Here is a 14,620-nt window from a genome sequence, read left to right as displayed (position 1 = left end):
GATCAATCTCATCACCTCGCTTTTCATATTCGTCGCGCCGGAGCTCTTGTCATTCAGGGCCTTTCTCTTGAGCGCGGGCGGCACCACTGCCACTTTCTCGGTGGAGTCCTCGTCGCCCACCACCTTCTCTTTGCGCCGCCGGCCGTCAGCGGCAGCGGTTCCCCCACACACCGCATCCTCATCCTCCCGAGCCCCGTCACGGGATCCTTCCACGCTTTCGAGCACCTCTTCCAGACTAGTGAGGTCCCGTACCACCCCGCCGGCTACATCCCCGCATGTGGCCGTCGCCCGCGCCGTGGAGGGGTGCCGCTGAAGGAGAAGAGGGGCCGTGGGGACGCCTGTTGGATGCTACCGCCCCTTCCTTGTGCTCGTGCTCGTCGGCCAGGAGGGGCGCCGCCGAAGGAGAAGAGGGGCTGTCCTTGCACCCGCCAGCCACCACCACCCCTTCCCTGCTGCTCCTGCTCGCCGATCGAGGCAGCCCGTCCCCACGGCTGCCACCTCTGCCCCTTCCCTGCTGCTTTTGCTCGCCGGCCAGGGCGGCCTGTCCCTGCGGCCGCCACCCCTGCCCCTTCCCTGTGCCCATGCTCGCCGGCCGTGGTGCGCACCTGTCTTGTCGCAGCAACAATGGCAAAACCCACCATCAGTGGGGTGGGTTGGGGAGGGTTGATTAATTAGGTTTTTGGTCGGGGGCAGGTCTGCTTAATTATCTCAGCTGTTGCGGGTAGGGGTGCGTGAGGGGCGGGTAGAGCCCCCCATTAGCAGGCCTACCAACCACCATGGATTGGCACCAACCATGCGTCCATGCCGTACCTTAAATAAAGCCATCCTCGTTGCATCCCTCACCACCCACCTCGAGCTCGAGCTCGCAAGAACCAGAGCTTAGAACAATCAAACAGAGCTCCACCTCGACAATCATGGCCGGCACCAGCTTTGCGGCTCTCTCCTGCCTGTTCGCGGTGGCCCTGCTCGCCGCCACGGCGTCGGCGGCGGGGGAGAAGGAGACGCGTCTGCGCGTGTTCTGGCACGACGTGATGAGCGGGGGGCCGAACGTGTCGACGGTGGTGCAGGTCGCCGAGGGCCCCAACTCCAACGCCTCCGCCACGAGGTTCGGCTCCGTCATGGTGATCGACGACCCGCTCACGGAGGGCCCCAACCTGACGTCGAGGCTCCTGGGGCGCGCGCAGGGCATGTACGTCTGCGCCGGCAAGGACTCGCTGTCGGTGATGATGGCCATGAACTTCGTCTTCGTCGACGGCGCCTACAACGGCAGCAGCCTCGCCATCCTGGGCCCCAACCCGGCCGACCGGAAGGTCAAGGAGATGGCCGTGGTCGGCGGCACTGGCGTGTTCAGGTTCGCACACGGGTACTGCGAGTTGAGGACGCGGTGGTTCGACGCCAGGACCGGCGACGCCACCGTCGAGTATAGCATCCACGTCCGCCATGACTGAGGATGGATCATGCTGCGTGCAACCACACATTTCTGGTCGTCGCTGATCATTTAATGATTTTTTTATGTTTCTAGAGTCCGTATATATGCTTATTTTCTCGATTCTGGCACTGCTTTAAAGTTTTGTGCTACAGGATTTTTAGCATCTGATTATTTCAAATAAATTATCGTTCCTCCTATACGTTCACTGTTTGAATGGGATTATGGGAGTGGTCATTTAATTCTGACTAAGTCAACCACGTTCATGCTTGTCAAAGCTCTCTTCATAAGCGACGATATCCAAATACTCCCTTCAAATATGACGATCTGGGACGTGCAGTCAACACATTTTTAGTTTTAACCATCATTACTAAATTAATCTTCAAATTCTTCACCTCTGATAATGGTAGGACTAAATTAATCTTCAACAGTAGTTTAAAAATGTGACATATTTATTATATTTTGAACGGGTTAAATACTATTAGTTTATGATGAAACCAGTGTCTTTGTAACTGTGTCGCTATCTGAAACAACGATTATTTGAACACAGAAGAAAGTACATATAGTGGCGAACGTTAGGGCCAGTTTGGTGGCTTCAACTCCTTATGACGCGGCACTGTGCAGCACTGTGCAGCATGTAGCGAGGAACAGAACATCAATCGAGGTCCAAAATGAACTACAAAAGAGGAGGAGCCGGAGGAGGCAGAAAAAGTGGCTCCCCCAGCTCTGGCTCCTCCTCGCTACAATAGTGCTATAGGAGGAGCTATACCCTACGGCAGAAAACATCTATCCTGGCGGCTAAAACATAAACATATATGTGCTGCGTTGGTGGGTGCTTGACCGTCACCACAAATCACTACCGGAAACAGTAGCTTTGCCATGTGCCCACGGCGAAGCCAAAAAACACTTGGCAAAGGCTTTGCCGAGCATAACACTCGGCAAACAGCACATGACGTCTACAGTGTCGGCAAAAGTTTCTTTGCCGAGTGTTTTTTATCGGGCACTCGGCGAGTGCTAAAACCAATGCTCGGCAAAAAAAAAAAGCAACCTGACGGAGAGAAGACAGTCACGGCGTGTTTACCGAGTGTTTAACGGCATGGTCACTCAGCAAAAATGGCATGTTTGCTGTGTGTCTACGAGAAAAAACACTCGGCAAAGATGACTTCTTTGCCGAGTGTCCACGGGAAAAAACACTCGGCAAACATGCCCTTGTTTGCCAAGTGTCCCGGCCCTAACACTCGGCAAACATGCTTCTTTGTTGAGTGTCACATCCCAGACACTCGGCAAAGACCGGCCATTCTAGGCCCAGATTTTGGCCTCCTTGTCGAGTGTCACAATGACACTCAGCAAAGATAGCCATTTTAGGCTCAAAATGCACAAATTTTTGCCACATGGCCTCTTTGACGAGTGTATTTCGCATGGCACTCGGCAAAGAGGGTTTTTGCTGAGTGTTACACTTGGCAAAGCTACCATATATATCCAGTTTTTTGGTTCGGTCACATATAACGTACCACACTCAAATAAACATTACATCCATCACATATAGTTCACAATAAGCATCACAGGCAGTTCATATAGATATATCGACAACACATAAATGCAAGTAAACTTCAGAATCACAAGTAGGTTTGTTCACAATCAAAAATGCAAATAAACTTCAGAATCACAACTAGGTTTGTACACAGTCACTCTCCAGGCTCATCATAAATGCAAATAAACGTAGTCACTATGACCACGGTCAGTCATAAGGCTCATTCGATGCCGCAAATTGATTCTACACAAAGGAGAAGAGATAAATCATTCACAATGATTGAGAACGAAACATACAAGTATTAGCAACTAGCAATAGTGATTAATTTTGCGAAAACTAAAAGTAGCTAAGTTAAAGTGATTGAGAAAGAAACAGTGATTACAAGGTTAACTACAAACTAGAAATTAGAAATTAGAAACTAGAAACATACGCACATCACAAAGGAGAAAAGATTGATTCTGCATAAACTAGAAACGGTCATTATAAGGTTGTGAAGTGACTCACAGTGCCTGGTGGAGTATTTGGAGCAGGTTGAGGACTGACTAGCATCGGGGGCGGAGGTTGACTGATTGCAGCGTAAACACCCCTCATCATTTCAAACATCTGCAATCGCTCAACCTCCATCCTCTGCTCGAGCTCCTGTCGTAGCCTCCTTTCTTGTTCGAGCTGGGCCTACAATATTTCATCCCAATATTATAATGCAATGCAAACGTATGTAAAAATCAATGAATGATGAATAAAATAGAAATAACCTGGAGTTCGACCATCTGGAACCGTGTAGAGTCCGGCCGAGGGCGTATCGCTAAGCTAGAACTCATCCTCCATGCTCGAAGCTAGGAGAGAGTGGGAGTACTGGCCGTGTCGATTGTACCGTCGCCAATCCAGAACCAGCCATGCTTCTTGCCTCCTCCCGCCCTCATGACCACTTCTCTATCAAGGTCATGGGCGCTCGGATCATACTCTGGGTCATGGACCACCCTTGCCATCAATGTGTATCCATCGAGGCGACTGTGGACGGTCTCGTTGCTGTGAGCTGAGGGCGGGTCCTCTGGGTTGTAGGCGACGTCGGCCGTCGCCTTACCCTTGTGGGCCAAAGCATATGCTTTGAATTGGGAGCAAGGCTCGCCACCATGTGCCACTGACTGCAAAAAAAAAAGGCAATATGATTAGAAATTATGCAGAATTGAGCGTTAGAATAAAGAAATGCATTCGCTTACCCATCTAGCCACATATCCTGCAAGGTTGAGGTTGCCTTAATGGTGTGGTGGACCTCTCATCAGAAAACGTTCCTCCCGGCAAGCGTTGTGATTCTCCTCCCACGTGGGGTCGCACCACCTATCCACCATCCGGGCCTAGCACTGCAGATCGTGGACGCGCCACCACGGAGGCACCTACATCATCACGTATATGACATATAAGAAGATGAAATTAAGAGTAATTAATCTCAGAAAAAATAAGTATTAATGTTCTATATTTACCTGCATGTATTGTTCTCGGGTCAGCTTCATGGTTCTTGCCTCACTTTTAGGGACCCTCACTCTACGGATGTCCACATGGTATTGGATCACGGCCTGGACGCGTGCCTCGTAGTGCATGTCCTTGACGAGTTTCTTGGTGGCTTTGTCAGCCATAGCATCCGCTTTAGCCTCGTATCCCTACTCGCATCTAAAGAAATCCTGCATATAGACCTGATGTATCCAGTCATTATTTCAAGAATGTCCAATCAATGCGATGTATTGAGCAATGTAGTGCAAGAAATACTTACCCAAAGCTCGGCCTTGACACACTGCACGTTGTTGGTGAATACCCTACCATCCCGATGTAGGGATACGAGGTAGGCTACACTAGCGCAAAACAAAATTTTCTACCGCGTAAACCAAGAAAACTGCCATATATGGATCACGGGATTACCACTCGACGCACAGGTGCGGAAGTTGTAGAATTGCGTCGGGGCAGCGAAGTCGATCAGTGTAGTCGAACATGTCAATGTCCAGCAGCTCCTCAGCAGCTCGTCCATGTATAGCGAGGTCCTCCTCGTGCCGCGGCTCATCGTCGGCTCGTCGTGGCTCGTCCAAGTGCTGCAGGTGTAACACCTCCAAGGTATCCACAAGTGCAGGGAGGAAGCGTCGCAAGCCGGACTGCTAGGTCCACGAGTTGCAACAAGGCGAGGGTGTGGGAGGTGCGGCAGCTGTGGTTCGGCCAAAAGGGATAAACCCTAGGGCGCCCCCCACCCCTCTATTTATAGGGGTATCTTACGGGCCTCTGGGTCCGAGGCCCATTAGTACTCCTAAACCTAGTCCAATTCAGATCATATCCGAATTGGACTTCCAGCCATTTAAGTGTGTAACCCTATAGGTTCATATGCGTATAGACATGGCCCGAGTACTCTTACTCGGCCAATAGTTAGTAGCAGCCTCTAGCAAGATGTGCTAACTCCTATACGCACACGAAGATCATATCAAATGAAACATCACAACATCACGTACATGTTATTCCCTTTGCCTCACAATATTTGGTCTAGCTTCAAGCCAAACACTCTTTCTCGATGCTGTGATTCAGAATCCCTTTTTAGGTTAACTCTTAACCTCACGTAGCATGGCCATGCATTTCCGGATTCGATCACTCGAGGGGCCCAGAGATATCTCTCTCAAATAGAGAGGGGCAAATTCCATCTTGATTGACCATGCCCCACAGCATGCTTCTTGACAAATCCAAAAGCTACCTTTATGAATACCTAGTTACGGTGTAGCGTTTGATAGCCCCTAAGTAAGTCGATCCACATCTTGAGTACATGCGACAGTCTCAGGTCTAAGGATAAAGCGTACACGTTGTGTAAAGAGAGAACTACGTAACTTGTGCTGGGTCAATCCTAGCACATGTCTCCACATACGCCTACATTATTAGTTTGACATCTCCATGTCCATGACTTGTCAAACATAGTCATCAACTAATACATGTACTAGTCTAATATTCATGTGTGTCCTCACATGAACTCCGACTAGGGACAACTTTTAGAATAACCATACAAATAAAGAGTTTCACATACAATTCACATAATTGCAAATCAATTCAAGTAGCCTTTAATGGATATTCAAGGAACACAATATAAAACATGGATACAAAGGAACATCGTCATCTCTACGATTGCCTCTAGGGCATACCTCCAACACCCGATAAGCAGCATAGTGGGCCCACGTGTAGGCTGGCTCGACAGTTTCGCCGAACTGCACCAGGCCAGGGAACTTTTCCCTGATCAAAAGACTAAGGATGTCGTTCACATGGCATGCGTGATCACCCCCACCAACCCTCCTCCAACCCCTGCCCCAAGTGATTAAGATAAATTATTAGTTTCTATTGTAATTTTGAACATATCAAATGAAAAATTAGTGATAACATCTAAAGTTACTTACTTGTCTCCATCAAGTCAAATCAGCGGGCGTCTCTCAGGAGGTATCAGTCGCCTTGGGAGGATCAAGGGACCTCGCAACCACACACGCGACGAAGTAGAGGAAGAGGTACCCCCTGCCTCCTCCTCCTCAGAGGATCAGTGAGTGGAAGGTACCTCCTCAGACCCAGACGTCGACAAAGGTACATGCGACTTTCGCCTCGTTCTGCCTCCACCCTTCCCTCGACCCCTGCCTCCAACCCTTGGTTTACCCCAAGGTCTCCTCTCGAACCCCTCAGTTGCGTCGGACCCTGCACACGTCGTTGTCACTTTCCGGTAAAGCGACACTATCCTCCTCATACCGCCCACCATTGTTCAATCACCTACAATTCAAAAAAAGACCAATTAGCATAGATAATACATCAAAATAGATGCAAAATAAACAAAACATACTTATAAAATAACATGGTATGACAAATAATAAATCAACTAGTACAAATCATACATGTATTAGAAATAATCATCATGATCGGGATTAGCTAGATCATAAGTCTCATCATCACTATCACGCGTGTTGATACAATCATCCCCATGCTCCGAAGGAGGAATGTTGTCATCATCGTTATTGCTTAAATGTAATCACTGAAGTAATTCTAAGTCCTTCACATTCTGAACCTCATCGCCGGTGTCCTCATCAGCACCACTTTCATTGTCTACTTCCATACCCTGAGCTTCGGTTAAGTCTATCTCAAAACTCCCTTCGAGCCCATCTTCCTGAAAGAACTCTTCGTCATATGTGTTGGGGTCTATGTTGTAATCTTCATTGTTTGGGACAGGTAGTTTACCGTGTGCCGATACCTTGTACACAACATCCCAACCCTTAAGACGGTTGACGGTTTGGCACAGGTATGAGAGATAATAAACTTGCGTGGCCTGTTGAGCCACAATATAGACATCGTCTCCTGGTAAGACAGATGATTGTCGAATTTCAACTAGCCCAAGATTAGGGGTCCATCTTACTACTTCAGGATCAAACCAATGGCATTTGAATATAATGGGATTAAGAGGTTTGCAACCATGAAATAGGAGCTCATATATTTCTTCAATTCTTTCGTAATACTCAACCCCATCTAAGTCTTGCATAAAACCTCCAGTATTTGTGGTTCTTCAATTGGGCCGACTCTGCTCGTGGCATGTTGTGTGAAAGCGATATGCATTCACGTCATAACTAGTAAATGAACTGACCCTGTAGGCACAATCATCGGCAACCTATCTCAACTCAGCACTCATAGACGCATCGGTTTGTCCCTACAAGTTCAGAAGGGTAGTTCATTATATTAGTCGAACGTACGAGCAACTTGTAATGTCAAACTAAGTACAAGCCAAATTGGACAATACCTTCTATTTGAACCAAGAAATGAAATGGGCATTCCATTTCCCGCACCCTCTCTAAGAAGGGTCGAAGCTTCCTGCGGGGTAGGTTCCATTGATTCACGCAAGAATTGTTCATGAAATTTCCTGTACCAATGAGAAACAAGGGATTTGGACACAGAATTGTGATTACTTGAGAAAAAAGTTTGTTGAGAACTTAAAGCATGTACGGCTCCACTTCAGATAGGTTGGTCAACACATATAGCATAATAGTGTGCCACTCTTCATGTTTCAAGGTCTTGTTAGTCGCACCACTTGCACTTACTAGTTGCCCTTGAAAAATGCTAAGGTTCAATTCATCTTCACCAGCATTGTAATGAGGGGGTGGATTATGCACGTTAGGAAGATTGTCAGCATAGTATTTTGTTGTGAAGTTTAACACATCCTCCTCCTTTATGTATGCCCCTACTATGGATGCTTCAATTTTGCATTTATTTTTACATTTAGTTCGAAGAACCTTTTGAAATCTCTCAATTGAATAGCACCAACAGTCCTACACAGGCCCCGCATTCGTGCCTCATACGGGAGGTGCAAAATCAAATGCTGCATAGGATTGAAGAAGTCGGGTGGAAAGATCTTCTCCAACTTACAGAGCAACACATGCGTTATTCTTTCCATGTCTTCAACCACGGTACGAGATAACACCCTAGCACAAAGCTAGCGGAAGAAATTGCTCAACTCCTCCAGCACTATCCAGACATGCTCAGGGACATAGCCTCAAACCATCACCGGCAGTAGCTGCTCAAGCCATATGTGGTAGTCATGACTCTTGAGCCCATTGATTCGCAAAGTAGCTAAGTTCACTCCCTTCTTCAGATTCGTTGCATACCCATCAGGAAACATTAAAGTTTGGAAACATTCTAGTACTTCCCTCCTTTGGGCCAACGTCAGAACGAAATCGGATTTAGGCTTTCTCCATGACATGCCGCCTCTGGGAGGTGCCATGTCTAGCTTTGGTCTATTGCATAACCTTGCTTGATCCACTCTAGCATTAACATTATCCTTTGTCTTATCAGGAATGTCCATGATTGTACCAAAAATTGCCTCGGCAACATTCTTTTCAGTGTGCATTACATCAATGTTACGTGGAAGAAGAAGGTCATGAAAATAGGGGAGGTTCCACAAGCACGACTTTTGAGTCCAGGCATGTTGCTCACCATATCCCAGAAAACCATCTCCTTGGTCATTGACCTCGAGAGCATCTAATTGAGCACGACCGCAGCACCAATCATCATCTGGGGTGCAGGACCTTCAACTACTACATCTTTTGTAAAGTTCTTGATGTCTTGTCTGAATGGATGGTCAAGAGGGAGGAATTGTTGATGTTTGTCGAAGAAAGAATACTTGCCACCCTTCATCAACTAAATGAACATCAGAGACACCTTGCATACTAGGCATGGGAACTTCCCCTGAACACACCAGCTAGAAAATATCCCATACGCTGGAAAGTCATGCAGGGAGTACTAGTACCAAACATGCATTTTGAAGTTTGTCTTTGTAGCTCGGTCGTATGTCCATACCCCTTCCTCCCAAACACAGACCAAATCATCAATCAGAGGCTCCATGGACACACTCATATTATTCCCTGGATGTTCAGGAATTATCAACGACAAGAATATGTTCTATCGTTGAAAGAGGATGCCAGGGGGAGATTGAGGGGGATAACGAACATGGGTCAACAAGTGTATGAGGCAACCGCCATTCCATAAAGATTGAACCCATCTGTTGCCAGCGCAACACATACATTACGACCCTCTAGAGCTTTCTCATGATGAATCATATCAAACCTTGTCTATGCTTCACCATCAAATGGATGTACCAGCTTCTCAGGATTTTATCGACGTCCGTATTTGTGCCATGTCATCTGTTTCACAGATTCCACATTCATATAAAGTTGTTGGATCCTCAATATGAATGGAAGGTGTCGTAGGATCTTCACGAGGATTTCGAGCTGCCTCTTCAGACCATCACTAGAGTCTACCTCCAGGAACCTAGAGGATTTACACTTCACACAGTACTTTGATTCTGCATGTTCTTTCCTAAATAAGATGCATCCCTTCGAACAAGCATGTATCTGCTCATATGGCATCTTAAGTGCACGAAGGAGTTTTTTTGCCTCATTCATGCTCTTTGGAATAATGTGACCATCCGGGAGCAGGCTACCAAAAACTATCAGCATAACATCGAAGGCTTCTCGACTCCAGCTAAATTGGGACTTTACGGCCATTAGGCGTGCAATGGCATCCAGTTGAGAAACCTTGGTATGCCCGTGAAGGGGTTGCTGTACCGCAGATAACATATCGTAATACGCTTTGTGGTTGGCTCTAGCTCTTCCTCCCTACATCATTCATTGAAGTGTGCTTCATGAAAGTCATTTAACATGTATCCTACCCCAGCATCATAATCCTTGATGCATTGTCTCACGACCTCATCTCTCACACGATAGGATTCACCATGGTAGATCCACTGGGTATAGTCTGCCATAAATCCATTCTTGCAAAGATGTTGACCCATGACCTCCTTTGTTTGTCGACACGAGTTTGCACAAATACTGCAGGGACACCAAGTGACACGCAGTCCTTTAACCCTTGCAAATGCTAGTTCCAAGAAAGCATCGGTCTTCTGAATCCATTCATCAGTCAATGAACCCTGACTAGAGCAGCCTATGTACATCCACTCACGGTCATCCATCCTCTAATATATCAGCAAGTAATATAAAAATCAATTGCATCTACAAGTTCCTATATTGTCTAATAGGTGAAGATAGGTCCTAATCCCACCAGAGGATGTATAGATGGGGTTAATTTCCATGCTCTACTCCTATCCGAGATAGAATTTCGGCAGCACCTCCCTAATGTTCTCCAAATACATGGCCTGACAAATACAAGCAGGGAGATTGTGTATCAGGAGAACAACAAGAAGATGCTGCTGAAACTCTATCTTGGATCAAAGTAGAGCATGAAAACTAACCTCATCTACACATCCTCGGGCTATCCAAAAAACGTGGACAATTCGAAATAGATACGGTTATAGATATGCAAAGATCTACATATTTCCAATCGGATCTCTTTCGAACGGGAGACGCCTAGCTAGGTTTCACATCATACAGAAAGAGGGGTGTAGGATGCCTCACCTTGCTGTAGGGCAAAGTGACAAGTCAAGGACGGTGGGAAATGATCTTTGCAATAGCCTCTCCTGCAACAAAGAAACATAATAGTGTCAATTCTAAATTTCGGCACCACCTCCCCTGCACAGTGAGGTAACCACAACTAGCAACAAACCAACGACACGATGACCAACAACCACATACACAACATTACAAGGCAGGTGGCCAACAACCACATACACAGTTTATACCTTGCAAAACCACGGCAGAGAGAAGGTTGGGGGGCGGCAGGAGGGTGAGGCACGGAGCGGCGGCCACATAACCTATTAAAACATAAAACAAGTCATGTCACTTGTATTCTGAAATTAAATGTGCGTGTAGCAAGAGAAGAACTTGTAATTTCCCAATGAGCATTTAAATGATTATAGGTTACAATTTTAATTTAGTTGTGATTATTCTTGAAGACAATCCCAAATACAATACTTGGTCCATGCTCAAGCTTATCCCAACACCCAAAACACACAGCAAGAAGGCAAGACTGCTCTTTCCCTTTGTTCACTTCAGAACATATATATATCCAATATGAAGAATTTGCCAATTACAATCCATGGATAAAGAAAATAAAACACGGACCCCATATACCATATCTTCTGCACTACTAACCCTAGTTAAAATTAGGACTTCAATTGCATTAAAGTTTAGCATGAAAGTATGAGGTCAATGACAAACAATATACCAGTATTTTTTCCTCAACCAGCGCATTTTCAAATATTTACAACTTTCACTACATCATCTGTTAAGTTTCACACACAAGATTACAGTAGAATGCTAGTATTTTTAAAAAATAATTAGCTAATGAGAAAAGTTTTGAATTCGATACCTTTACCTTAATACTATTGAGTTGCACCGGCAGGGGGAAGTGTGGCCGGGGGCGAGGGGCCGACACAGGGGCCAGCGGGGCCGGAGGCAGAGCGCTGGCACAGGGGGCGCGGGGGCCGGCACAGGGGGCGGCAGGGCCGAGGGTAGGGGCTGGCGCAAAGGGCTCAGGGGCTGGCGTAGGGGGCCAGCCGCGGCGGGTGCGGCGCAAGGGGCGGCGAGGCCAGGGTAGGAGGCTGACGCAGGGGGCCGGTGGCGTGGCGTGGGTGCGGGAAGTGTAGATAAGTGTGCATGCATGTGAGCGGGCCAGTGCAGGTGTGGCGGTTGACTGCATATTAGGAGGGTTTGCTGAGTGTCCGAGATCTGACACTCAGCAAACCCCAGCTTTGCCAAGTGTCGGATCAGGGCACTAGGCAAACCCCAGCTTTGCCGAGTGTCAGATCAGGGCACTCGGCAACCCAACTTTGCTGAGTGCCCTAGAGTGCCCCAAACCCTAGACACTCGGCAAATATACTAATTATTTTTTCATTTCCTTCTTTTCCACGATGTGTTTTTCTTTTTTTTATCTACTTTGAAAATACCATGTCAAATTGACTCAACGCTATATATATGATTTTTCTACAAATATTATTCCATTATTTTATGCCGTTACAGCTCAAATTTAATTTATATCACTTAAAATTCTATAATTGCACTTAATAAATTAAAATTATCAAATGGATCCAAAAAATTACCAAAATTTCACATCAAACAATATATGTTCTCTATTGCCTATACAAAAAGTTTTGAAGTCTTACCGATTTCTTCTCAACGCTACGAATCTTCTACTGAGATGATTCGGTTTGTAAACATCGTACCTGACAAATTGTGCGAAATCTTCTCAATTTTTTTACCACAGCATCAATGATATCATCACATCATGACAAATCTCATGATTTTCAGACTTCGTTTGCTTTTTTTAGAATTTAAAACCAATTGACCACACGTTTGTGGTCGTGTTTTCTGAACAAGATATTCGAAATTTATTTTCATTTCCCGGGTAAGGCCTAACACTGAACTCAATAACATGAATATCATTTTTATACTCATTTTATTCTATTATTTGAATCACTTACAGTTCAAATTTGACTTATACCAAAAAATTCATAGAAATGCAATAAATTAATTAAATATAGCAAACAGATTCAGAAATATACCAAATTTTAACATGGAATACCACATGTTGTATGTTGAGAGTAGAAAATGTTTCAAGGTCAGAAGAGAAAAAATAAAATTATTTGCCGAGTGCCACAGGTTTACACTCGGCAAACATGATAATAGTTGTACACGTGGCACGTTCTTTGCCGAGTGCCTCCCTTTGCCGAATGTTTTTTTGTCTCTTTTGCCGAGTGTATTTGTTTGCTGAGTGTTTCCACTAACGGACACTCGGCAAACGTACTAACCGACAGCAAATGTACTAATGGATGTCCACGTGGTGGTTCTTTGCCGAGTGTTTTTTTTCTCGTTTGTCGAGTGCCTCTGTTTTGCCGAGTATTTTGTTTTCTTGTTTGCCGAGTGCCAAACTTTGTCGAGTTTTTTTTTTGCCTCTTTTACCAAGTGTAAATATTTTGCCGAGTGTTTTTATGTCGGCACTCGACAAATAGCTTATTTGCCAAAAGCCTGATAGAATGCACTCGGCAAACATTTTAGCACTCGGAACACCCTGTTTCCGGTAGTGAATGCCATCTCCGCTAGTGGATGCTTAAGAAGCAGCGACTCGGCCTACGTCTCTATGCCATGCGCTACCCGCGGAGCTCCACGCGAGCGCGTTGAGCTCAGAGGCGGCGGCGAGCCTCTGATGCCTCCTTCCCCAACTGGAGTCACTGCCGGGCGCATAGGTCCATGTAGAGCTCGGCAGCGGCGGCGTGCCTAATGCCTCCTTCCCCAACCGGAGTTGTAGCTAGCTGCAGCGGCGGCCAAGGACATAAGTAGCACAATCACCTCGTCGGTAGTTCGCTTCATCCCCAGTGCGCATCCGGCAATCACCCTCCACATCCTTGCCAACCTGAGCAATGAATATGAATGGAACAAAAGTGTTGCCGTGATTTTGTTTTTTCATCTACTACAATTAATTCCGGTGCCGTTGTTCTTGCAAGATTGAGCACATACCTCGGACAAGCTGCATGAGCAGCGGCAGAAGCTCGTTGTTGCGCACCGGAGCTGCCCATGGGTCTGCCGACCGCAGTGCCTCTGCGTTGCCAGAGCTGCCTGTGGCTCCAGCCGACGCAGCTCGTGCCCGCACCAGACACCAGCGTGGGGCCACCAGCAGTGACTCCGCCGTCTTCAGTTTGCCGATCATCCGAACCGGCCGCAGCTTCATTGTGGAGATAGATAAGGGAGAGAGATGTGAGGATGGGAGAGAAGTGTGCGGTGAATGTGATAAGGTTGAGCAATGCAAAGAGATAAGGTAGGGATGGAGGAGAGGCACCGGGTAGAGATAAGATATATAAGGTATGTTCGCTTTGCTAGCTTGGTGTCGTTTGGGCTGGCGGGCCACCTAACGTGCTCGCCAGCATAGATGTGTGCCAGCACAGATGCATCACATCCTTAGATCGCCCGCCAGCACAAAGCCATATGTGCTGGCAAGCACTAGTCCGGTGGCGCAGTCACCTTTGTGCTGGCGGGTGCCAATTCCGCCCGCTAGCACGCTAATTTTGACGTGCAAGCACAAATCGTTTCTAGCGTAGTGGCACCAAACTAGCCCTAGGAGGTGAAGCGTGCACTTCAAATTGTAGAGAGCTTCACGTACCGGTAACTGCCACAAATGTCAGCCACATCTAGGAATTGGATGACGCGCATCAGGTGCTGGTCTGTCACTCGCGACAT

The 14,620-nt window shown here is 46.7% G+C and overlaps 1 protein-coding gene and 1 long non-coding RNA gene across 2 annotated transcripts; one reads left to right on the top strand and one right to left on the bottom strand.

Moving 5' to 3' along the window:
* The first annotated feature begins 715 nt into the window (after nucleotides 1-715).
* On the top strand, nucleotides 716-1,626 carry LOC117833940 (dirigent protein 22). The gene has a single exon (XM_034713533.2). The coding sequence runs from the start codon at nucleotides 915-917 to the stop codon at nucleotides 1,446-1,448; it is 534 nt and encodes a 177-aa protein (XP_034569424.1). The 5' UTR covers nucleotides 716-914; the 3' UTR covers nucleotides 1,449-1,626.
* Nucleotides 1,627-12,828: 11,202 nt separating this feature from the next.
* Nucleotides 12,829-14,424, bottom strand: LOC117833711 (uncharacterized). The gene is made up of 2 exons (XR_004635531.2): nucleotides 13,904-14,424; nucleotides 12,829-13,799 (listed from the first exon to the last, which is right to left on the bottom strand). It is a non-coding gene; the product is annotated as an uncharacterized lncRNA (long non-coding RNA).
* Nucleotides 14,425-14,620: the final 196 nt, after the last annotated feature.

This window comes from Setaria viridis, chromosome 8 (assembly GCF_005286985.2).
Source record: "Setaria viridis chromosome 8, Setaria_viridis_v4.0, whole genome shotgun sequence".
Taxonomy (NCBI): domain Eukaryota; kingdom Viridiplantae; phylum Streptophyta; class Magnoliopsida; order Poales; family Poaceae; genus Setaria; species Setaria viridis.
The sequence above is the reverse complement of the archived record's forward strand: the minus strand, read 5'-3'. Positions and strand labels throughout refer to the sequence as shown.

Bases quoted from the DNA above. Each gene is read 5' to 3' on its own strand.
- LOC117833940 (XM_034713533.2), top strand. From the start codon at position 915: ATGGCCGGCACCAGCTTTGCGGCTCTCTCCTGCCTGTTCGCGGTGGCC.